The sequence below is a fragment of the Eumetopias jubatus genome, unplaced genomic scaffold, assembly GCF_037043125.1.
Source record: "Eumetopias jubatus isolate StellerSeaLion01/CBP00866 unplaced genomic scaffold, mEumJub1_p1.0 scaffold_8, whole genome shotgun sequence".
Taxonomy (NCBI): domain Eukaryota; kingdom Metazoa; phylum Chordata; class Mammalia; order Carnivora; family Otariidae; genus Eumetopias; species Eumetopias jubatus.
Window position 1 is genome coordinate 139,373,931 of NW_028274814.1, and position 22,561 is coordinate 139,396,491.

Here is a 22,561-nt window from a genome sequence, read left to right on the forward strand (position 1 = left end):
CTCATGGCGTGTCAAGGTAGGATCGCACGTGAACCCACGGGAGGGAGCCACTGGATGCGTGTGTCACGGGGACAATTTTGATAGAAGTATATGCAGGTATAATTGTTTTACATTTATGATTAGTGTTTTTATAGCATGCTAATACGGCAATTAAGTTTTCTGTAGTTCTGTCATTTAAAATTCATTGCATACTTGCATATGTTTCGTTTGCATAATTTCCAGGCTGGCTTAATTATCTGAAGGCCCCAACTTGCACATGTGTTTTCCTTTAGGGATGGGAGTGTCAGGAGTGTGTGTGGGGGGGCTTTTTATTGTCTCTGTTCCTGTTATGACATCCTGGCCTTTTAGAATTTCTCTTTTAATAAGTGAAGTTAAAATCTGGGAGTGGGGAGAAGGTGTGAGCCCTTGTTCTCGGTCACTAAGAAGCCTGTGGTGGTACCGCGTGTGGCGGATGGAAGGCCGCCCACACCGTTCCCTGGCTCATAACCCTCATTGCTCCACTGCCCTGGATGGAAGGCCAGCTCTGGCCTGGCCCACAGGGACCCCCACCGGCCGCTGCACACACATTCCCACTCCTCACCTCCCACGTGCTCTGGCCTTGCCGAACGGCAGCCTGGACATGCTGCCCAGTGTGCTCGACGCAGGCGTGTGACCTTTCTCAGGGCCTCTGCTCTGTTTCTCCCTCTGCACCACTGTGTTCTCCAACAGCAGGGCTGACTCCAAACCAATCCAAAGCTGGCCCAGAACCGTGTGCTGATACTTAACTTGTCACGCAGTAGCTCAGACATCTTCCTCCCTGGGCCCCCAGGGCTGGGGCCCTCCTGGGGTATGGTGGTCCCGCTGCACAGCACAGTATCATCAGCACAGTATCATTCATTTGTTCGGCAAGTCTGCACTGAGTATCCGTGGTGTGCCCCTTGGGACTCTGAATGTGGGGGGTTTGCGGGGATGGAGATAGCCTGAGCACAGGGCAAGACCTCCTGCCCTGCTGGAGTTTGGAGCTCAGAGCTCCAGGTCTAGTGGGCAGAGGCAGGGTGAGCCAAGTCCACGCATCTGACCGGCTCTGAGAACCACCTGGAGTTGGGGGGGAGATGCTGAGGTCAGAGTGGTGACTTGGAGGAGGGAGTGCAGGTGTCTGGGGGAGTGTGCGCTCCAGGCTGGTGCATGCTTGGAAGAGACGTGAATTGATTGCAGGGCCTGTGCCCACAGGTTGCCGTGCAGGGAGCTGAGCTCCAGGGATGTGCACACAAGCCGTGGCAACAAGTAGTTCGTCTACTCTGATGCTGCAGGGGCGGAGGAGGCGCTCAGAAGTCAGTGTGCTTGTGGGAAGGCCGCCGTGGCCCTCACGCGCAGGCTGGAGGAGATCAGAGGCCAGCCCTGGTGCCGAGGTCAGGGGCCGCTCGGCCTCCGCGGCCTGGGGGCTCAGGCGGCTCCGTGTCAGCTGCCCCGCTCTGCCTGCTGGCGCCCACCAGCCTGCTGAGCCCTGTGTACAGGCGGGAGTCTCGGCCCAGGGAACGGGCGTTCAGAGAGAGGCCCCGAGCTGGGGAGCCAGAGGGGCTGGCGGCAGAGCGGGGAGGGTGTCCGCCTCTGGGCAGGGGCATGATTAGAAGCCTTGGCAGCTTCCAGAGCTCAGTGTGAGGCAGCGCGCAGGGACTCTGCCTCCTGGTGCTGAGCCCAGGGTGCGAGGGTGCGAGGGTCTGGGGGCCCGGGACACACGCAGAGCTCAGTGAACAGGGTGTGTGTGTGTGTAGATGACTCCCTAGGGCGGGGACTTGTTCCCTGAGTTTTTGTGAATTGAGCCAGCTGCCCCTGAAGAGGGCTGGCTGCACCGTGCCCTCTGGCCCCATAACCCTGGGCTCACTAAGGAAACTCCTGAGGCTTTCCCTCTTCTGTAAATGGAATAATGACCGCATGTCCACTGAGCAGGATTCAAGGCAGTGCTGTGTGTAGCCTGGTGCCCAGGGAGCAGCCTGCTTCCTCAGCCTGTGGCTGGGGCAACTTGTGTTTTTCCAGGAGATGACGGGGACTGGAAGTCGGCAGTAAGGTCAGATGGTTGTGGTGGATCCTGGCGGTTCCCAAACCGATGGTCTGTGAAGGCGTCTCCGACGTGAGGAAGCAGTGTCAGGTCTCACCAGCCCCGGGAGTGGTCGGCCCCCCAGCAGGGGCAGGGCTGGGTACCTGACAGAGTGCCTTGTGCGGGGTGATGCCCCGGTGTACTCTGGATGGTGCTGGCTGCAGAGGTCTGATCGTGGGGGTGCTGGCTCCACAGGAGAACACTGCTTCACCACAGTGGGGAGCCGGGCATGGCTTTAAAGTGAAATGTGTAGGCACGGGATGCTGGATAAAGGAAATTTTCTTACAAAGGAATGAGAAAGACTAATCATAAAAGATTAATAAAAGGGGCTTTCTTAAAGTTAGGAACTTGTCTTCATCAAAAGACATCATTAATGGGCAAGGGGGGAGGAGGAGACGCCCACAGAGAGGACTCACGTGCAGACAATACAGTAGACACCTACAGTTGAGCACGGGCAAGGCGGGGCGACCCCACAGAAACGGGGCTACACCTGTACACGCACGGCACAGCTGAGGGCACGCAACGGCACCTGTCAGTCTTCTGGGAAATGCAGATTAAAGCCACCGTCTAACAGACCTCGCAGGCCCATTGGGATGGCTAGGATGAGGGTGGACAGCACCAAGTGTTGGCAGGGATGTGGAACAGTGGGTGCTTGTGAGTGCTTTCACTCTGGAAAATTCTGCAGGAGGTCTGTGAAATGGAGGTGCAGCCAGGGGTCGCCCTCCTCGGTACCTCCCTGACGAGATGCACACCACGTGCCACAAAGGACAGGAACAGGAGTGTTCATAACAGAGAGAGGTGCAACCCAAATGTCTGTCAACAGAATGGGTTTGGTACGTGGGACCACGTGACAATGAAAAGCAGCTACTCTTCACATGTCACAAGAACGAATGACTTTTTCAAATGTAATGTTTAAGCAGCCAGATGGAAAAAATGATTGCATTTATATAAAGTTCAGAAAAAGGCATAATTTACCCCAGTGTTAGCAGTCAGAGATCTAGCTCCAGGGAGGAGGTGAAGGATGGTGATTGGGAGGCTCCCAAGGGGCCTCGAGATGGGGTCACTTCGTGGTAATTCTGCACACATTTTTGGTGAGTGTGTGCACACATTCTGTTTCAATACGTGTTTATTAAGAAGAAGCTTAACTCGTATGACCCAAATGAGTTAAAGCAAATGTGTGCGAGAGTGTAATTGATAACAGAATAGATGCTCATGGAAACGCCTTCCGAAAAGAAAGGGAACAGAGGCACTCACCCAACAGAAAAGCTGTAGCTGGATTCAGGCCCACCTCATCGTCAAGGCTGGCAACCCTCTGAGCTCAGCGCTCCTTCCACTTGGCTCTTCACGGTGCACCTGCAGCCTGTGGTTCTCCCGCGTGGTCGCAGGGTGGCTGCCACAGCTCCAGTCTCTGCACATCCTCTTTTATTGGTATTATTATTAAAAGACTTAATTACTTATTAGAGAGAGCGTGCGCATGTGTACACAAGCAGGAGGGGCAGAGGAAGATTCTCAAGCAGACTCCCTGCTGAGTGCAGAGCCTGATGAGGGACTTGATCCCAGGACCCTGAGATCATGACCTGAGCCGAAATCAAGTCAGATGCTCAACCAGCTGAGCCACCCAGGCGCCCCAGATGTGGGGGAGTTTTAAAAGGCAGAAAGTACCATATAGGTTATATTTGTTCAACCATTCACTTACTTGCTCATACATAAATTCACTTAATAAAAAGTTGACTGCCACGTGGCTGGCACACTGAGGGGCTGGTTCTGACGGAGTCTCTTGCCAGGTGCTGCTGGAGCTCGGCGTGGCCAGCCCACCTCGGGTGTCGGGCTAAGCCTCCTGAGGAAGAGTTATCATCAAAGAGATGCTTGAGGGATGAGCAGGAGGTAGCCAGGTCAAGCTTTAAAACATCTAGGGAAGAAACAAGGAGAGAATCTTTCTTATATAGAAAAGAAGAAGCACTAAATATAAAAGAAAAACTTTGAAAACTCCTGCTGTTTGAGACAAAAAGGTCACAGATTAGGAGAATATAATCATAATATGTATATTATGTGTCTAGACACAAAAACTCTGTCTAGAATAGAGAACCATAAAACTCACTAGAAGGACAAACAACTGGATTTAAAAAATGGGCAAAAGATTTGAACAGACCCTTCACCAAAGAAGAGAAGCAGTGGCAAATGGGTGCGTGAGATGTTCCTCTTTCATTTAGAGCCGCTTAGTAGAATGGCTGATTGTGTTTTGAAGATTTTTTTTTAAAGAGATCTTTTTTAAAGATTTTATTATTTTTTATTTTTTACATTTTTTTGGGTAAAAGAGTCTTGCTTTTTATTTTTTCCTCCCAAATTTTTAAATTCTAGTAGTTAACATACAGTGTAATATTGGTCTTGGGAATAGAACTTAGTGTTTTATCACTTACATTCAACACCCCGTGCGCATCCCAGCAAGTGCCCCCCTTCCTCCCCGTCTCCCGTCTAGCCCACCCCCACTCTCCTCCCTCCGTTAGCCCTGTTTGTTCCCTGTTGTTGAGAATCTCTCTCTCTTTTTAAAGATTTTGAGAGAGAGAGCACAAGCAAGGGAAGGGGCAGAGGCAGAGGGAGAAGCAGGCTCCCCCCTGAGCAGGGAGCCCGAGGCGGGGTTCGATCCCAGGACTCTGGGACCATGACCTGAGCTGAACGCAGATGCTTGACCGACTGAGCCACCCACGCGCACCTGTTAAGTGTCTCTTATGGTTTGCTTCCCTCTTCCCCCCCCTTCCTACGTGTTCATCTGTTTTGTTTCCTGTTGGAAACATATTCCACATATAACTGAAATCATATGGTATTTGTCTGTAAAGATTTTATTTATTTTTTAAAGTAATCTCTACACCCAACACGGGGCTTGAACTGACAACTCCGAGATCAAGAGATGCATACTCCCCTGACTGAGCCAGCCAAGCACCCCCAGGACGGCTAATATTTAAAGAAGGACAATACTAAGTGTCAGGGAGGGTGTGGAGCATTTGAGATTCTTATACGCTGTTAGTTGGAATGTGAAACCGTACGATCACTCTGTGGAAGGTCTGGCAGTTTCTTAGGAAGCGAAACATGCACCTGCACAGTGAGCCAGTAAGTCCACCCCTAGGTGTGGAACCATGAGAAATCAAAGTGCATAGCCGTAAAACCCTTGTACTAGAATATTTATAACAAGCTTTATTCATAATAGCCCCAAACTAGCACCAGCCCCGATGGTCAGTAACCAGGGTATGGCCCGGCCAAGTGCCCCGTCCGTACCGCGGAATACTGCTCCCTAAGCCAAGGAAGTAACTGCTGGCTCACACTTCAGTTCAGATGAATCACAAAGACCGTGAGGCTGAGTGAAAAGCAAGCGTGGGTCCCCAAAGGATTCTGTGTGCGTGATGTTCTAGGCCAGGCCTCAGTGCTTCCTGGTGAGGGGGCGAGCAGCTCCCCGGGCTCTCCAGTTGTGAGTGTGGGGATGGACTGCTGCGGGCACAGGGAGGGTTTTGGGGTGATAGAAATGCTCTGTCGCTTCACTGGGGTAGCAGTTACACAGCTGTGGACGCTCATCCAGGGTCACGGAACTATTTACTTAAAAGCGGCACATTTTCTATGTGACATGTCAATGTTGATTTAAAAGGAGAAACAAAGAAATAAAAAGCATATAAAACACCAAGCAGTGTGGCCCTGAGTCTGGGCTCTTCATGACCACCCGGACCTGCCCAGCCCTTCTGGATTTGAGTTCACTTTATGTACTGGGGCTGCACTGCCAGGCGCCCAGCGGTCTCTGCAGAGAGGGGAACATTTGCATAGGTGACAGTCTGTACATGTGTGCGTGTATGCGTACTACATATACACGTACGCGTACAGGCCTCTGTTGTGTGTACATGTGAGCGTGCACATGCACACGTGTGTTCTGTTGTCATAAGACCTGCCGACTTCTGAATCCTTTGAGGCACACGAGGCATTTAGAGAGCTGGGGGCTCCTCTCAGTCCGGCTCTGGAAGAGCACGAAGGACCAGCCTGCCAGAGGCTGCAGCCTGGCTCCCACCCTGTGGCCGTGAGTCCCTGGTGGCTGGCCTGGCGAAGGCTGCGCGTGTCCGAGCCTCAGAGGCCAGCCAGCTGATTTCCTTGATGTCTGTTTCTGTTTTCACAACTCATTATGCTCCCCCGTGTCCAATTTCAGAATCCCATTTCAGAATGGTGAATCCAGCGTTAACCATATACACTTTTTGTTTTTGTTCTTTTTCTCACACAGGGTTACCTTCCTGCCAATGTGGACCGAAGACCAGCCACTCTCCAGAGAAAACAGAAAGAGTATTTTGCTTTTATTGAGCACTATTACGACTCTCGGAATGATGATGTTCACCAGGACACCTACAGGCAGGTGAGCTCCTCTCCCCTGTTTCGTGTTATGTGAAGAACTTTAACTTGGTGATGATTGGTAGGAGGGAGTGTTCTCTCTTGCGTGTCCCAAACTGGGTCACAGATTAGTGTTTTCTAATAACTAAACTTGAGAATAAATAACAGTATGATTTTAATAATAGTATTGCTATAACCATAATAATAGTACGCTTATGTCCGGCTCCTTCTAGGAAAGTGAAAAGGCTGTTTTTAATTGGAGTTACAAAACGGAAGCCTAAGATCCTTTGCCAGGACCCTAAGACCTGGCTCAGGAGTGGGGGTTACCTCTTGGCTCAGTGAGCTGCCGTCTGACTTGAAGGCTCGGGAGCAGGCATTTGCTGCTGGGCCGATCAGAGGAGAGTCTCTGTGGGCTGCGTGGGCGCGGGGCCCCCTGGGGCACTGGGGGACGGGATTTGGATGGACAAGGGCTGTGCTCGTCAGCTGGATTCGGGGGCACACAGCTCAGTCCATAGCAACACGTGTGGCCACTTTATCGTTTCTGCTGTTTAGTTTAATACAAAATGGGTATCATTATGGCTTCTTGAACAGTCCATTGACAAGATGGTGTATATAATGGGAAAAGTACTTAAAATTGATTTACAGTTCACAATACATTCAGAATTTACTATTAGCTTTTTGAGGGCTTTGTAATTCTGTCTTTGTAATATGTGAGAATTCAGAATGCTTTGTGCTGCATTCATTCATTCTCTTATTTTTGTGCTGCATTTAAACAAAAAGGTCATTCTTAACTGGTAGCCCTGCCTCCTGTTTCTGAAATCAACTTCTGACTTTCCTGAGACTTGTCAGTACTGGATATTTCCTTTTGGAAATCCTTCTTCTAGGTGAAGGAGCCTTGCCGAATTTTTCTGCCTCAAATGTGGGCTATCCACATCTCTCTCTCATTTCGGTATAGATCTGTTAGAAAGCTCCAAACACAGGCCTTCCCTCTGACTGATCACCTTTAAGGTAGGTTAATGGATTCTGGGGGAATATCTTCCTCATGGATGGGATGCAGTGGAGCTCGGAGGATTGTCCTGCTTGACAGTGAGGACCCAGAAGAGGGCAGGAACCCGCTTCTGTTGCCTCCTGGGGTGGGACCCTCAGCCTTGGGGCCCTCTGCCTCTGGCTCATCCTCTGCCTCGGGGCCCTCAGCCTCGGGGCCTCTGCCTCTGGCTCATCCTCTGCCTCGGGGCCCTCAGCCTCTGGCTCATCCTCTGCCTCGGGGCCCTCTGCCTCTGGCTCATCCTCTGCCTCTGGCCCCTCTGCCTCTGGCTCATCCTCAGCCTCGGGGCCCCCTGCCTCTGGCTCATCCTCAGCCTCAGGGCCCTCAGCCTCAGGGCCCCTGCCTCTGGCTCATCCTCAGCCTCGGGGCCCCCTGCCTCTGGCTCATCCTCAGCCTCGGGGCCCCCTGCCTCTGGCTCATCCTCAGCCTCGGGGCCCCCTGCCTCTGGCTCATCCTCTGCCTCGGGGCCCCCTGCCTCTGGCTCATCCTCTGCCTCGGGGCCCTCTGCCTCTGGCTCATCCTCTGCCTCAGGGCCCTCAGCCTCGGGGCCCTCAGCCTCAGGGCCCCTGCCTCTGGCTCATCCTCAGCCTCGGGGCCCCCTGCCTCTGGCTCATCCTCAGCCTCGGGGCCCTCTGCCTCTGGCTCATCCTCAGCCTCGGGGCCCCCTGCCTCTGGCTCATCCTCAGCCTCGGGGCCCTCTGCCTCTGGCTCATCCTCTGCCTCTGGCCCCTCTGCCTCTGGCTCATCCTCTGCCTCGGTGGCTACTAGGGCGTGAGAACCTGATGTGAGAGAGATTGCATTTGGATTTGGTCAGGGAAATACTAGGTTACCTGGTTTTTCTTTACACTTCACTCATTTTAGGGAATGGGCCAATTTGGTATTGTTTTGAATATGTGTTTCTCATGAATTTTCATTCACAGAAAAAGACTTCCAAATGATGATACCAGCACCTATCTATAAGATTTACCAAGCTGTATTCTATTATGAATTTCATAAGGGAAAGTTAATTAAAAATGGGTTACATGCATCTTTCTTCAGTTACTATGATAGGTAATAAAAAGCTTCCATATTATTGTGAGTTCCCAGAATGTTTCTACATTAATATAGCTGAGAAGTACGTAGCCCATGGCAGTTTGGTTGGCCTGCTGGCTTTGCAGACCCGCCCCCTGGAGGTGGACCCCGTGCTGTCTTTGCTGCTTTTGTCTCTGACACGCTGTTCTGTCCAGGCAGAGCCTGGGCTGGTCTGGGGCTTGGGCACCTGCTGTCTCCCTGCTGCCCGCTCCTGGTGGTCCCCCGCCCTCCCACACTGCCAGGAGGTGGCAGGAGCGCGGGGCCGCGGCCTGCTTTCACATCCCTCTGTGTCCTCTGTCCGTGTCCTTAGTGTCTGGGGGAAGACGTCATGCCCAGAGCACACCGAGTCGGTCAGATTCAAGATTCATCCGGTGTGTTCTCCCTAGAAGGGAGGAGTTCTGCAGATCGTCTGGGCCTCCCTACATCTCGGTCCTGTACGTGGGGAGCAGGTGGCCTGGAGGGGCCCACAGAGCCGCTCGTGCCCAGCCTCGTGCAGCGGCCCCTCTCGGGTTGGACCTCCCCCTCCTGTTGGCGCAGATGACGGTGGGTGGAGGTATGGTGCCTGCTCTCCTGGCCACTCAGAAGGCACGTGATGGGCAGCTCTTGTGAAGGGGCAGACGTGTGCCTGAGTTTGATGGCACGGGGCAGTGTTCTGAGGGTGGCCCTTGAGGATGCCCTGGTGCAGGGGGTGCGATCGGGCTGGAATCCTCGGGCCCCCCCGGCTGGACGGTACGCCCCCCCCCCCCCCCAGCCCCACTGCCCGCAGGCCTCCTTTGCCCGTCGGGGGCCGCAGGCACGTCTCCGCTTCCTCGATCTTCCCCGGGCTGCTCAGAGGGCTTGGGGCCGACCGTTTCCTGTGCGACTCTTGTCCGGCTCCTCACCTCTCACCTTCTTTCCCACCGTCCTTCATTGTTGCCCATGGCCTCTGCTCCCTGGGTGCTGAGTCCACTGGCCCCCAGCTCCCTCCTGGGTCTCCCCCCTTGGCTGGGTGCTTCTGCCCTGAGGGAAGAGCCCCGGTCAGGAGCCCGTCAGTGGGGAGGCAGCCCCCACGCCTTAGAGTGGCACGGTTGGCGGGGCTCCCTAGGCTGTCGATCCACCTTGTGCTGTCTTCACCAGTCACCCTTTGAGGCATGACGGGCACCTTCTGGACAAGGACGCCGAGTCCCAGGGCCTGAGTCCCAGGATGGAGTGGTAATAAGGCAGAGTGTGGACACTGTCCTGGTCCCGTGGACAGGAGGATCCTTGTGGTCACGTACGAAGACGGAGACGGACCTGAATCGTAGATGCCCTCTTGGCATTGAAATGTGCACGTCTTCCTTCAGCAGACCTTTCCCTGGGTGATGGGGATGGTGACCGTGTTGGCCAGTGGGAGATATTTGTGTGGGGTATTAGGAGCCAGCCTGTGATGCCAGCTCAAGGCCTGAACGCTCTTACTTGGTCGCTGCTTGAACGGGGAGGTGTTTTCCTGTGCAGAGTGGGGGCCTTCGTGATGACTCAGGTCAGGCAAGGGCCAAGTAGGGATCAGCCGACACCAGCAGAGGTTTTCAAGTGCTTCCTTTGAGGAGTGCCCTGGACCCCACAGACTCTGTGAAGTGGAGAAGAATGTGGCCTGGGTGCCACGAAGAAGCGGTCACCACCAAGAACTTGTCCCTGAGGTGCTCCCCGTGTCCGGGGCTGGAAATCAATGTTTACTAAGTGCTATGGATTATGTTGCTAAAGAGCTGAGGGCTGCTCTCTTCCTAATCACACAGCAGCAACTGTTTGGTTGGGAAGTGTCAGGCAAGCCTTCACGCTGGGACTCGGGGAGCCCCATTCAGGTAGAACCGGCCACCTCCTCTGGAGCCGAACTCGGTGACATAAGGAATTCGTGTTTTCAGAGTGGGAGCAGCTTAGAGTCCAGAGTAAATTCATTGCTATTGTTAAGGATTGCTATTTTAATCGCATGCTTATAATGACATTTGTCATCTTGTAAAGTAATACGTCTTTCTCCTGCATCTCCAGATCCACATAGACATCCCTCGAATGAGTCCAGAAGCATTAATACTTCAACCTAAAGTGACAGAGGTAAGAGCTGGGGATCTGGAAATGCCTGTGGGGAGGGCGTTTCCTCCGTTGGGGTGGCGGGTTCCCACGGAACTAGTGAGATGGTTGGTGCAGTTGGGGTGCTTACCCATCACAGGTTTGGGGGTAGCCCTTGTGAACATAGTCCCGGACCAGAATCGCTGATTGTTCTTAAAATAGTTTGTGTGTAATACTGATGCATATAAAGGGTACAGGCATGTGTAGATGGAGCACATACACTCGTGTGCATCCCCACTGAGGACAGGGAACCCCGCTCGCGTGGGACCATCGTGTTGGAGCTGCTCCCGGTTCTCACACTGCCCTCGAAGGGCCTCCAGGACATGACCCACCTCCTGACTCTGTGATTCCCCACGACCTCAGCGCGTGTCGTGCGGTGGTGTGGTCAGTCCGCGTCCAGGAAGCGGTGGGGGCCGCGTCCTTCCTCCAGTAGAGCCTTGTCCTTCTGCAGCTGGTGGTTTTCTTCCATGTTATTCTCTCAGATTCATCCAGTCTTGTGTCTGCTTGTGCAACAGTCCATCATTTAAATATCGCACACTTTCTGCAGCCTTCTTCCCGTTGTCAGGTATTTGGGTGGTGTCTCATGTTCTGTGCTCGGGACCTTCAGGCACTTTCTTGCAGGTGTCCACGGGCCGGAGTTTCTCTGGGGCACTGCCGTAGACGTGAACCGGTTGTGTGCTGGGGTGTGAGCCTGTTGAACCCGCAGGCTGGTGTCAGCTGCTCCCAGGTGGGCTGTGCTCCTCGAGAGCTCGCCTGCGGAATGTGAGTCCCGCGCTCCGCATCTCCACCAGCACTTCCCACTTGGTGTCCCTCCGGCAGGCATTCTTGTGGTGGCCTTCATCTGCATGTCTCTTGTCCAGGTGGCAGCAAGCACCTCTCCCTGGATTTATGGGCTCCTGTCTTGCCTGTTCTGCGAGATGCTTGTTTCTGTCTTTTGCCCGTTTTTTTGGGGGTTGTTGATCTAATTTTTTACCGGCTGCTGATCTTTATATGTTAAGGATTCTAAGTCTTTGTCAGTTTGCGGGTCCCACGCGTCCTCTTCCATGCCGTGGCCGCTTCTCACTTCCTTCTTGGCGGCTTTTGGGAACCAGAAGTTCCTTGTTTCCATGTGGTCGAACTTCTCCGTCTCTTCAGATGTTCCACGCATCTGTCGTTGCCTGCTGTGCACGATGTGAGGTAGGAATCCAGTGAACTTGCCCATGGAGTGACCCGTCGGGCCCGGCCCTGTGCATGGCCGCCACCTTGTCTGCCTGCGTTTGCAGCCTTCCTCGTACATGTGTTTCCGTGGTCTCTGTTTCGGCCCAGAATTCAAGGTGTCTTCCCTCAACACTACATTGGCCAGTGAGTTCAGCTGCGTCCTGAGTGGCCCTGCATGCGGGTGGAGCCCCAGCCCCTCCTTTGCTGGTAGGCCTCAGGCCCTGGCACGCCCACCTGAGCCTCACGGTCAGATGGCCCCAGCTTCTGTGTGCCCCGTTGGTGTTTACTGTCTGCTGGTTGTGTGGTGGGAGTTGCACAGAGTCTGGAGACCAGTTTGGGAGGATGGACGTCTTGGTGAAACCCAGTCTCCCTTGTCACCAACGTGTGGATTCTCCATGTTCTAGGCCATTTCAGTGTAGTTTTAGAATGTACGCCATAAAAGGTCTTGTGTGTGCTTTATTAGATTCATTCTTAATTATCATATTTTTTGCTGCTATTATAAACAGTATCTCTTTAAAATGGATTTTTTTTACCGTTTGAGGTATTTTCTTTGCATCTTGATTGCTCCCCTAAATGCACTTTTATTTTTTTTTAATTTTATTATGTTATGTTAGTCACCATACAATACATCATTAGTTTTTGATGTGGTGATCCACGACCCACTGTTTTCGTACAACACCCAGTGCTCCATGCAGTACGTGCCCTCCTTACTACCCATCACCGGGCTCACCCATCCCCCCTCCCCCTCCCCTCTAGAACCCTGTCTGTTTCTCCGAGTCCATCGTCTCTCATGGTTCGTCTCTCCCTCCGATTCCCCCCCTCAGTTTTCCCTTCCTTCTCCTAATGTCCTCCATGCTATTCCTTATGTTCCACAAATAAGTGAAACCATATGATAATTGACTTTCTCTGCTTGACTTATTTCACTTAGCATCATCTCCTCCAGTCCCATCCATGTTGACGTAAAAGTTGGGTATTCATCCTTTCTGAAGGCTGAGTAATAGTCCATCGTATATACGGACCACATCTTTATCCATTGATCTGTTGAAGGGCATCCCGGCTCTTTCCACAGTTTGGCTATTGTGGACGTTGCAGCTATGAACATTGGGGTGCAGATGGCCCTTCTTTTCACTACGTCTGTGTCTTTGGGGTAAATACCCAGGAGTGCAATTGCTGGGTCATAGGGTAGCTCTATTTTTAAGTTTTTGAGGAACCTCCACACTTTTCCAAGCGGCTGCACCAACTTGCATTCCCACCAACAGTGTAAGAGGGTTCCCCTTTCTCCACAACCTCTCCAACATTTGTTGTTTCTTTCCCTGTCCATTTTTGCCATTCTAACTGGTGTAAGGTGGTATATCTCCATGTGGTTTTGATTTGAATTTCCCTGATGGCTAATGATGATGAACATTTTTTCATGTGTCTGTTGGCCATTTGTATGTCTTCTTCAGAGAAGTGTCTTTTCATATCTTCTGCCCACTTTTTGACTTGAGTATTTGTTTTTTGGGTGTTGAGTTTGAGAAGTTCTTTATAGATCTTGGATACCAGCCCTTTGTCTGTAGTGTCATTTGCAAATATCTTCTCCCATTCCGTGGGTTGCCTCTTTGTTTTGTTGACTGTTTCCTTTGCTGTGCAGAAGCTGTTTATCTTGATGAAGTCCCAAAAGGTCATTTTTGCTTTTGTTTCACTAGCTTTTGGAGATGTATCTTGAAAGAAGTTGCTGTGGGCTATGTCAAAGAGGTTACTGCCTATGTTCTCCTCTAGGATTTTGATGGATTCCCGTCTCACATTGAGGTCTTTCACCCATTTTGAATTTATCTTTGTGTGTGGTGTTAGAGAATGGTCGAGTTTCATTCTTCTGCATGTGGCTGTCCAATTTTCCCAGCACCATTTATTGAAGAGACTGTCTTTTTTCCATTGCGTGTTTTGTCCTGCTTTATCAAAGATTATTTGACCATAGAGTTGAGGTCCGTATATGGGCTCTCTATTCTGTTCCATTGGTCTATATGTCTGTTTTTGTGCTAGTACCATGCTGTCCTGGTGATCATGGCTTTGTAATATAGCTTGAAATCGGGCAACATGATGCTCCCAGCTTTGTTTTTCTTTTTCAACATTTCCTTGGTGACTCGGGGTCTTTTCTGATTCCATACAAATTTTAGGATTGTTTGTTCCAACACTTTGAAAAATGTCATTGGAATTTTGATTGAGATGGCATTGAAGGTATAGATTGCTCTGGGTAGCATAGACATTTTAACAATGTTTATTCTTCCGATCCATGAGCATGGAATATTTTTCCATCTTTTTGTGTCGTCTTCAGTTTCTTTCATGAGTGTTCTGTAGTTCCTAGAGTATAGATCCTTTACCTCTTTGGTTAGGTTTATTCCGAGGTATCTTATAGTTTTTGGTGCTATTGTAAATGGAATCGTTTCTCTAATTTCTTTTTCTACAGTTGCGTTGTTAGTGTATAAGAAAGCAACTGATTTCTGTGCATTGATTTTGTATCCTGCCACATTACTGAATTGCTGTATGAGTTCTGGTAATTAGGGGGTGGAGTCTTTTGGGTTTTCCACATAAAGTATCATGTCTGCGAAAAGAGAATTGACTTCTTCTTTGCCAATTTGAATACCTTTATTTCTTTTTGTTGTCTGATTGCTGTTGCTAGGACTTCTAGTACTGTGTTGAACAATAGTGGCGAGAGCGGGCATCCTTGACGTGTTCCTGATCTTAAGGGAAATGCTCTCAGCTTTTCCCCATTGAGGATGATATTCGCTGTGGGTTTTTCATAGATGGATTTTATGAACTTGAGGAATGTTCCCTCTATCCCTATACTTTGAAGAGTTTTAATCAGGAAAGGATGTTGTATTTTGTCAAATGTCTTTTCTGCATCAATTGAGAGGACCATATGGTTCTTCTCCCTCCTCTTATTAATGTGTTCTATCACACTGATTGATTTGCGAATGTTGAACCACCCTTGCATCCCGGGGATAAATCCCACCTGGTCATGGTGGATGATCCTTTTAATGTATTGTTGGATCCTATTAGCTAGGATTTTGTTGAGGATTTTGGAATCCATATTCATCAAGGATATCGGTCTGAAATTCTTTTTGATGGGGTCTTTGCCTGGTTTGGGGATTAAGGTAATGCTGGCCTCAAAGAATGATTTTGGAAGTTTTCCTTCTGTTTCTATTTTTTGAAACAACTTCAGTAGAATAGGTATTATTTCTTCTTTGAATGTTTGGTAGAATTCCCCAGGGAATCCATCAGGTCCTGGACTCTCGTTTTCTGGGAGGTTTTGGATCACTGCTTCAATCTCGTTACTGGTTATTGGCCTATTCAGGTTGTCAATTTCTTCCTGTTTCAGTCTTGGCAGCTTATAGGTTTCCAGGAAGGCCTCCATTTCATCCAGATTGCTCAGTTTATTGGCATATAGTTGTTGATAATAATTTCTAATAATTGTTTCTATTTCCTTGGTGTTAGTCGTGATCTCTCCCCTTTCATTCATAATTTTATTAATTTGGGTCCTTTCTCTTTTCTTTTGGATAAGTCTGGCCAGTGGTTTATAGATCTTATTAATTCTTTCAAAGAACCAACTTCTAGTTTCGTTGATCTGATCTACTGTGTTTCTGGTTTCTAATTCATTGATCTCTGCTCTGATTTTGATTATTTCTCTTCTAATGCATGGCTTAGGCACCGTTTGTTGCTTTTTCTCTAGTCCTTTAAGGTGTAGAGTTAGTTGGTGAATTCGGGATTTTTCTATTTTTTGAGTGAGGCTTGGATGGCTATGTATTTCCCCCTTAGGACCGCCTTTGCGGTATCCCATAGGTTTTGGACCGATGTGTTTCGTTCTCATTGATTTCCATGAATTGTTTAAGTTCTTTGATTTCCTGGTTGACCCAAACATTCTTGAGCAGAGTGGTCTTTAGCTTCCAAGTGTTTGAATTTCTGCCAAATTTTTTCTTGTGACTGAGTTCCAGTTTTAAAGCATTGTGGTCTGAGAATATGCAGGGAATAATCTCAATCTTTTGGTATTGGTTGAGACCTGATTTGTGACCCAGTAAGTGGTCTAGTCTGGAGAAAGTTCCATGTGCACTCGAGAAGAATGAGTATTCTGTTGTTTTAGGGTGGAATGTTCTGTAAATATCTATGGGGTCCATCGGATCCAGTGTATCATTCAAAGCTCTTGTTTCCTTGTTGATTTCGTGCTTAGATGATCTGTCCATTGCTGAGAGTAGAGTATTGAGGTCTCCTACAATTAACGTATTGTTATCAATATGACTCTTTATTTTGGTTAACAGTTGGCTTATGTAGATGGCTGCTCCCATGTTAGGGGCATAGATATTTACAATTGTTAGATCTTCTTGTTGGATAGACCCTTTAAGAACGATATAGTGTCCTTCTGTGTCTCTAATTACAGACTTCAGTTTAAAATCTAATTTGTCTGATAAAAGAATTGCTACCCCAGCTTTCTTTTGAGGTCCACTGGCATGGAAGATGGATCTCCATCCCTTCACTTTCAGTCTGGATATATCTTTAGGTTCAAAATGAGTCTCTTGTAGGCAGCATATGGATGGGTCCTGTCTTTTTATCCAGTCTGCAACCCTGTGCCGTTTTTTGGGAACATTTAGGCCATTCACGTTGAGAGTGATTATTGAAAGGTATGAATTAATTGTCATCATGTTGCCTGCGAAGACGTTGTTTTTATAGAATGTCCCTGTAAATTTCTGTTGTAATCACTCTTGGGGTCTTTCTCCTTTTATAGAACCCCCCCTCTTAGTATTTCTTGCAGGGCCGGCTTAGTGGTCACATATTCTTTCAGTTTCTGCCACTCGTGGAAGATCTGCATCTCTCCATCCATTCTAAATGAAAGCCTTGCCGGATAAAGTATTCTTGGCTGCATGTTCTTCTCATTTAGTACCCTGAATATGTCTTGCCAGGCCTTTCTGGCTTGCCAGGTCTCTGTGGATAGGTCTGACGTTATTCTGATGTTCCTCCCTCTGTACGTTAAGGAATCTCTTCCCCCTAACTGCCCTTAAGATGGTTTCCTTGGTTCTAAGATTTGCGAGTTTTACTATTACATGCCGGGGTGTTGGCCTGTTTTCCTTGATCTTGGGAGGGGTCCTCTCTGCCTCTAGGACGCAAATGTTTGTTTTCCTTTCCCAGATTAGGGAAGTTCTCAGCTACGATTTGCTCAAATACATCTTGTAGTCCTCTCTCTCTCTCCACTCCCTCCGGGATTCCAATTATTCTGACATTGGAACGCTTCATGGTGTCACTTATTTCTCTGATTCTATTTTCATGGATTCTGAGTTGTTTTTCCCTGGCCTCCTCTTTTCCCTTTTTATCTATTATATTGTCTTCCAGGTTGCTTATTTGTTCTTCTGCCTCACTTACCCTAGCTGTTAGATTATCTAGATTGGATTGGATCTCATTGATAGCATTTTTAAGTTCTGCCAATTCAGCTTTCATTTCTGCCCTTAGAGACTCTGTGTTGCCATTAATTGATTTCTCCATTCTAGCCATTGTCTTCACCCTTGCTAGCCTGAATTCCATCTCCGACATCTTGGTTATATCTGCATCCATTTGTAAATCTGCAGCATAAGTCATGATCTCTGAGTCTTTTCCATTTTGGGGGCTCCTCCTCCTAGTCACTGTTAATGGGTGTTTGAGGGAATGTATAGAGTCCAAATCATTGACCAGAACCCATGCAAGATGCACCTGTTTTCTTCGGACCTTAGGGTTGCTGGCCTCTTGGTTTTCCCAGCCTGTCTTCTGGGGGAGGGGCCTGCTGTGCTGTTACTCAGGCAACCCTGTTTGGGCGGGGTTGCCCTGCCCCCCTGTGGCGGGGGATGGGCTCAGCGGGGATCAGTTTTGGGGGCTTTTGTTCTCTGGCGGCTTTCCCTGGTGGCTTTCCGTGTCTCTTTCACTAGTCGGAGCAGAAGACACCGTTTCCAGCCCTCCGCCTCAGAGCAGAGAGACCGCAGTCTGTTCTTCAGTGAGCTCTCCAGGCCACACCGTCTCCGTTTCTGTCCTGCTGCTATAAACTGCAGGGGCCTGGGTTGTGCGCCCCTCCGCAGCGCCCCCAGTCCTGCCTCTAGGTCGGAGCAGTCTCTGCCCTTTGTGCTTCTAAAACCTCCAGCCGCCCCCAGCTCGCACACGTGTGACCCCGCAGCTCTGGGTTTCTGCCCAGGGGGCTGCCCTAGAGTCCTTTCCTGCTGCTAGGGGTCTGGGAGTTTGTGGCCCATCCTGCATGGGAGGCTGTCGCTCAGCGGCGGTGCGGGATCCCCACGGCCAGGCTCCCTCCCGCTGCCGTTTGTCCTCTGATATCTGCCCCTGGAATCAGGGCTCCCTGCTTTGTACCTTGAAACCAACCGCCTGCGATACTCTGTTTGTAGAGATCCAGATCTTCTTACATCTCAGGCTGGTTTCATGGGTGCTCAGGGTGGTCTGGCAGATATCCAGCTCAATTCCGGGGTCCAGTTGAAATAGGGTTCCCTACTCCTCTGCCATCTTTCCTCATTTTTTTTTTTTTAAGATTTTATTTATTTATTAGAGAGAGAGAGCTCGTGCACCCGTGCTAGTAGGGGAAGGACAGAGGCTTCTAAATGCACTTTTAAACTTTGCTGTCTCTTGTATGTTTGGTAAGTTTGTTGAACAAAAATCCTGGATGATGAAAGCAAAAGTACTTCTAGATTATAGAACACAAAAGGAGAAAATTAGTCTTCCACAGAAGTAGTCATTTTGAGACACTTCTTTTTGATTGTCTTTTTTAGCAGTTGTACTTACTGTATCTGGGAGACAAGAGATAAAATATTGTTATCTCTTTCTTTACTTATTTTATGTAATGGAAGATGGAGTCAGCCATAGACCTTTGGTTTATTTCATTTTTATATTTTTCCCAACACTTGACACCTTCCTTGCCGAGCTGAGCTCACAGACTCTTGGTTCTGGAGCCGGGATGCAATCACCGGCAGTTGGTGTTGATGGTCTACTTGTCTGTGACGTCCTGGGACCCTGGTTCCATTGCTTTGAGGTGCCTCTTCCCTGGCAGCCGGTCTCTCTGTTAAACAGTTTCTTGCTCTGTGCTCGTGTGTGTCCCCTGGAGCTGCAGACCCTGCCCAGGCCCCCGCTCAGCAGGGCAGTGCCACCCGAGGGGTTTGCTGGGCTCCTGGGCTCCCCGGGAGGACATGGGGCTCAGGCAGGCTGCCACATGCAGGAGAGGGCCATTTGGGCCCAGTTCTGGGTGTGCAGGGAGTGAGGTGATAAGCAAGGGGCTTTAGGAAAGTTATGGCCTTGTGATCGGCAGTAGGCAGACCCGGCTCTAGTTTCTGGCATTGTGGAGGCTTGGCTCAGGGGCTTCTGCAACAGTCGGTGGCCTGACCGCACAGAAGGGTGTTCTTGTCTCAGGCACGGGCTCGCTGGCCGTGGGGTGGCTGCTCCTCTGTGCTTGGCCTCCCCTTCGTGGCCCCAGCTGGCTGCTCTGTCTAGCTCTCTGCATCACGTTTGTCTTCGAGCAGCACGAAGGACGACACGCACAGAAGGACGTGCCCCTCCCTTTCCAGCTGTTTTGTAGAAGTTGCTCACAGTGCTTCTCACATCCCGCGGCCAGAACTGAGGCACGGCTTATCCTTGGTGTATGGAACTGGGAAAATGTCACTCCGATTGTAGCTGGTCCGTGTGCCTCCCCGAAGGCTGGGGCTTCTGACTGCTCGGGAAGAAGGGTTTCGGCATTTGCCCCCATCCGTCCCCATGTTCCCTGATTCACTCAGCAGGCGAGGCCCGGTTCTGCTCTGGGGGTCCTTCTCCCCCTCCCCCTGTTCTCTTCCTCCTGTGGCTTCACTGAGGTCTAGTGGACACACAATAAAATTCACCTCTTCGAAGTGTGCAGTTAGATTGGTTTGATACCTGTATGTAGGAATATGACCACTGCCTGAATCATGATCTAGGACATGTCCATCACCCGGAAAACTTCCCTTTGCTGTCAGCCTCCCGTTCCCAGCCCGTGCCCCTGTGAAGTACTCATCCGCTTTTGGTCTCTCGGGGTTTGCTTTTTAAGAATGTCCTACAAATGGAATCACATGGATTGCAGCCTTCCCTGAGTGGCCTCTCTTAGTGCTCAGACACTCGTCCACATTGTCACATGTCACTGCTAAGTGGGACTCTGTTGTCTGGGTGTATACCTCAGTGTGGTTACCCGTTCGCCAGTACTCGATGAGTACTCGGGCTCTTTCCAAGTGGGGTCATCGCAGATTTGCTGTAAAACTTGTAGAGCGCTAGCGAAGGCACCTGTGTCCCCTCTGTGCGGAGTACGGGGCAGGAGGGTGGTTGTATGGGATGTGAATGTGTATCTGCTTCATGAGAAACTGACAGCCTCATTTCCACAGTGGCTGCCCCAGTCTGCACTCGCACCAGCAGGGCGTGAGAGTCTTGCTCCATATCCTTGTCAATACTCGGTATTGCCAGCCTTTTTAATTTTCGCCAGTTTTGAGTGGGTGTGTAATGTATCTTTGGGGATATAATTTGCAGTTCCCTGATGACTCATGATGTTGAGCATTTTCACATATGCAGATTTGCCATGTGTAGATCTTCTTTGATGATGTGTCTGTTCCATTTTTGCTCACTATTTTCCGGGGCTAGCTCACCCTGGAAATCACTATTTTATGGAAGCTCAGCTAGATTTGGAGGCCTTGGGACTTGTTTAACTGCTGATAGGAAGATCTTGAGATGAGCAGAGTGGATGGCGTAGGGCCAGATGGCCATCGCCCAGGCGCTCCCAGCAGGGAAGCAGAAGCAGAAGCACAGCTGGAGCCCATGGCCTTTGTCAGGAGGTCACTGCCCCTCCCCCCAGGTCGAATGGGTCCCAGGAAGACAGCAGACCTTTTAGCTCCAGTGCCTCAGGCAGCATGTGTCCCGGAGCTGCTGTTCAAGGCTACCTGTTGATGAACAGCTGACCAGATTCCTCTTTCTCTCACCTGTGGCGAGTGAGTGTCTGGTTCCCGCTGGGCCTTCAGATCTTACTGGAAGGTTGTCTTGTCAGAAGCGCAGTCCCTGATGACCCTCTCGCGGCGCTTCTTGTGGGTTTTTTTCTTATGTTTATGACAGGACTCCCTCTTCCTGTTTGTCCGCTCCCGAGGGCGCCGCTGGGCCCTGGCTGTGTCCTGGGTACCCGGAGCATCTCCTGGAACCTCATGGGATTTAGGAGATTTTGCTGAAATTGATAATTAATGTTTTTATCCAATGTTGTTGTCTGAAAGTAAAATTCATAACTTTTTGGCTCCCTGTTTCTTTGATTGTTTTTTTTTTTTTAAATCTTCTGCCCAGTGTTGAACAAACTAGATCTGTTACGTTAAAAAAATACGAATTCAGACCAGTGGCCCTGTGGCTACTATGGTGGCTGCAGTGAGTTTATTACAAGAACCATATTCAAATATCGCTGCTGGGCCTTTTCTACTGAGAAGTTCATCATCTACTGAGTGACTTTGCCTCCGTGGTTATTACATTATCTGCCCTCTTATCTGCTTCTTAGAGCAGTTTCACAAATTAGGGAAATAAGATGCTTTTTCCAATTAGCTATGTAGAAGTGATGTCTCATTACATTTAAACAGACACAGGGGATAATGAAACATGCATGCTTTTTAAGCCACATTATTTATGTGCAGTTTTTAGAATTAGGGCGATGAGTTTTCCATGGCCCTGAAGGATGGACATTTTCTAGGACGCACATAGAAGCAAAGCACAGGGGACTACGTTCAGAGTGGGCTCCTGCCCGCGGCCGTGCACTTCCTGTGCTCTTGTATGGAGACGCATGGGCCCTGCCCCCTGCCCATAGCTGGGCCGGTAGTAGTCGGAGGAAGACCGCTTCTGGAGGCTCTGGGGTTGGCTCTGGCCACCAACGATCTGGGCCCACATCCAAGTGGGTTCCTGACATTTGCCCACAGAGGACTCCTCAGCAGCCTGCTCTGTGTGGCCGACCCCTAGACCCAGGCCTGAGCTGGCCAGGTCAGCCCCACCTGCTCCTGCTATGGTGGGCCCGGCAGTGCCCCTGTGTTTCCTGCTGCAGCCCATACAGAGTCTCTGTCCCATGCGACCTCGCTCAGAGGCGCAGCAGCCTGCACCGCTGGTGTCTTCCATCCCGGCTGCCTGGCAGGGGTCTGTTGGGTCAATGCAGCGAATCTGTGAGCTGTCTGCCAGGATTCTGGCTGTGGCTGAGCTCCTGGCTCTGTCTTGTCAGACTGTGAGAACAGGGCCCGGGGCCCCTTCCTCCTGCGGTCCCTGCGGTGGTGCCTGGCTTGCGGTACGGTGGCTGAATGATGCCACATTAAATCACACACACCTCCCGTGTGGGTATTCTGTAGGTCCTTCCACAGGAGAGGTGACGCTGGAGGGTCCTGCGGGCACTGAGCGTGTTCAGTGCTCCCCTTTCTGCGGCTTCTTCCTCCTTGTCTCTTCCTTTGGGTCATAATTGAACCATTCCCTCCACAGAGGTGGGGATGCGTTTGGGAGAGGCCCCAAAGTACTTATTTGTTATATAATCAGTTCACTAAACTCTCCTTTGGGACCCCGATCTATAGATCTTTCCTTTTCTGTCTCTGTTTTTATGGTAAAACATATCAGAGCGGAAGGATTTCTATAACGTATATGTTCAAATTCAAAGACACGAGTAAGCATTAACTTACAGATGCCCACTGTTAGCTGAAGAAAGAGCAAGAGCTAGTGTCTGTGAAGGCCCCTCTCTGTCCTTCCCCAAA

General features: G+C 50.1%; 1 protein-coding gene across 1 annotated transcript in view; it reads left to right on the forward strand.

The window, feature by feature from the left end:
* TBC1D22A (TBC1 domain family member 22A) overlaps positions 1 to 22,561 on the forward strand; it is a 346,524-nt gene that overhangs the window by 98,938 nt on the left and 225,025 nt on the right. The window contains exons 6-7 of the mRNA XM_028115313.2: positions 6,327 to 6,455; positions 10,548 to 10,610. Of these exons, the coding sequence (XP_027971114.2) occupies positions 6,327 to 6,455; positions 10,548 to 10,610 (192 nt within the window). The remainder of the gene's footprint in view (positions 1 to 6,326; positions 6,456 to 10,547; positions 10,611 to 22,561) is intronic.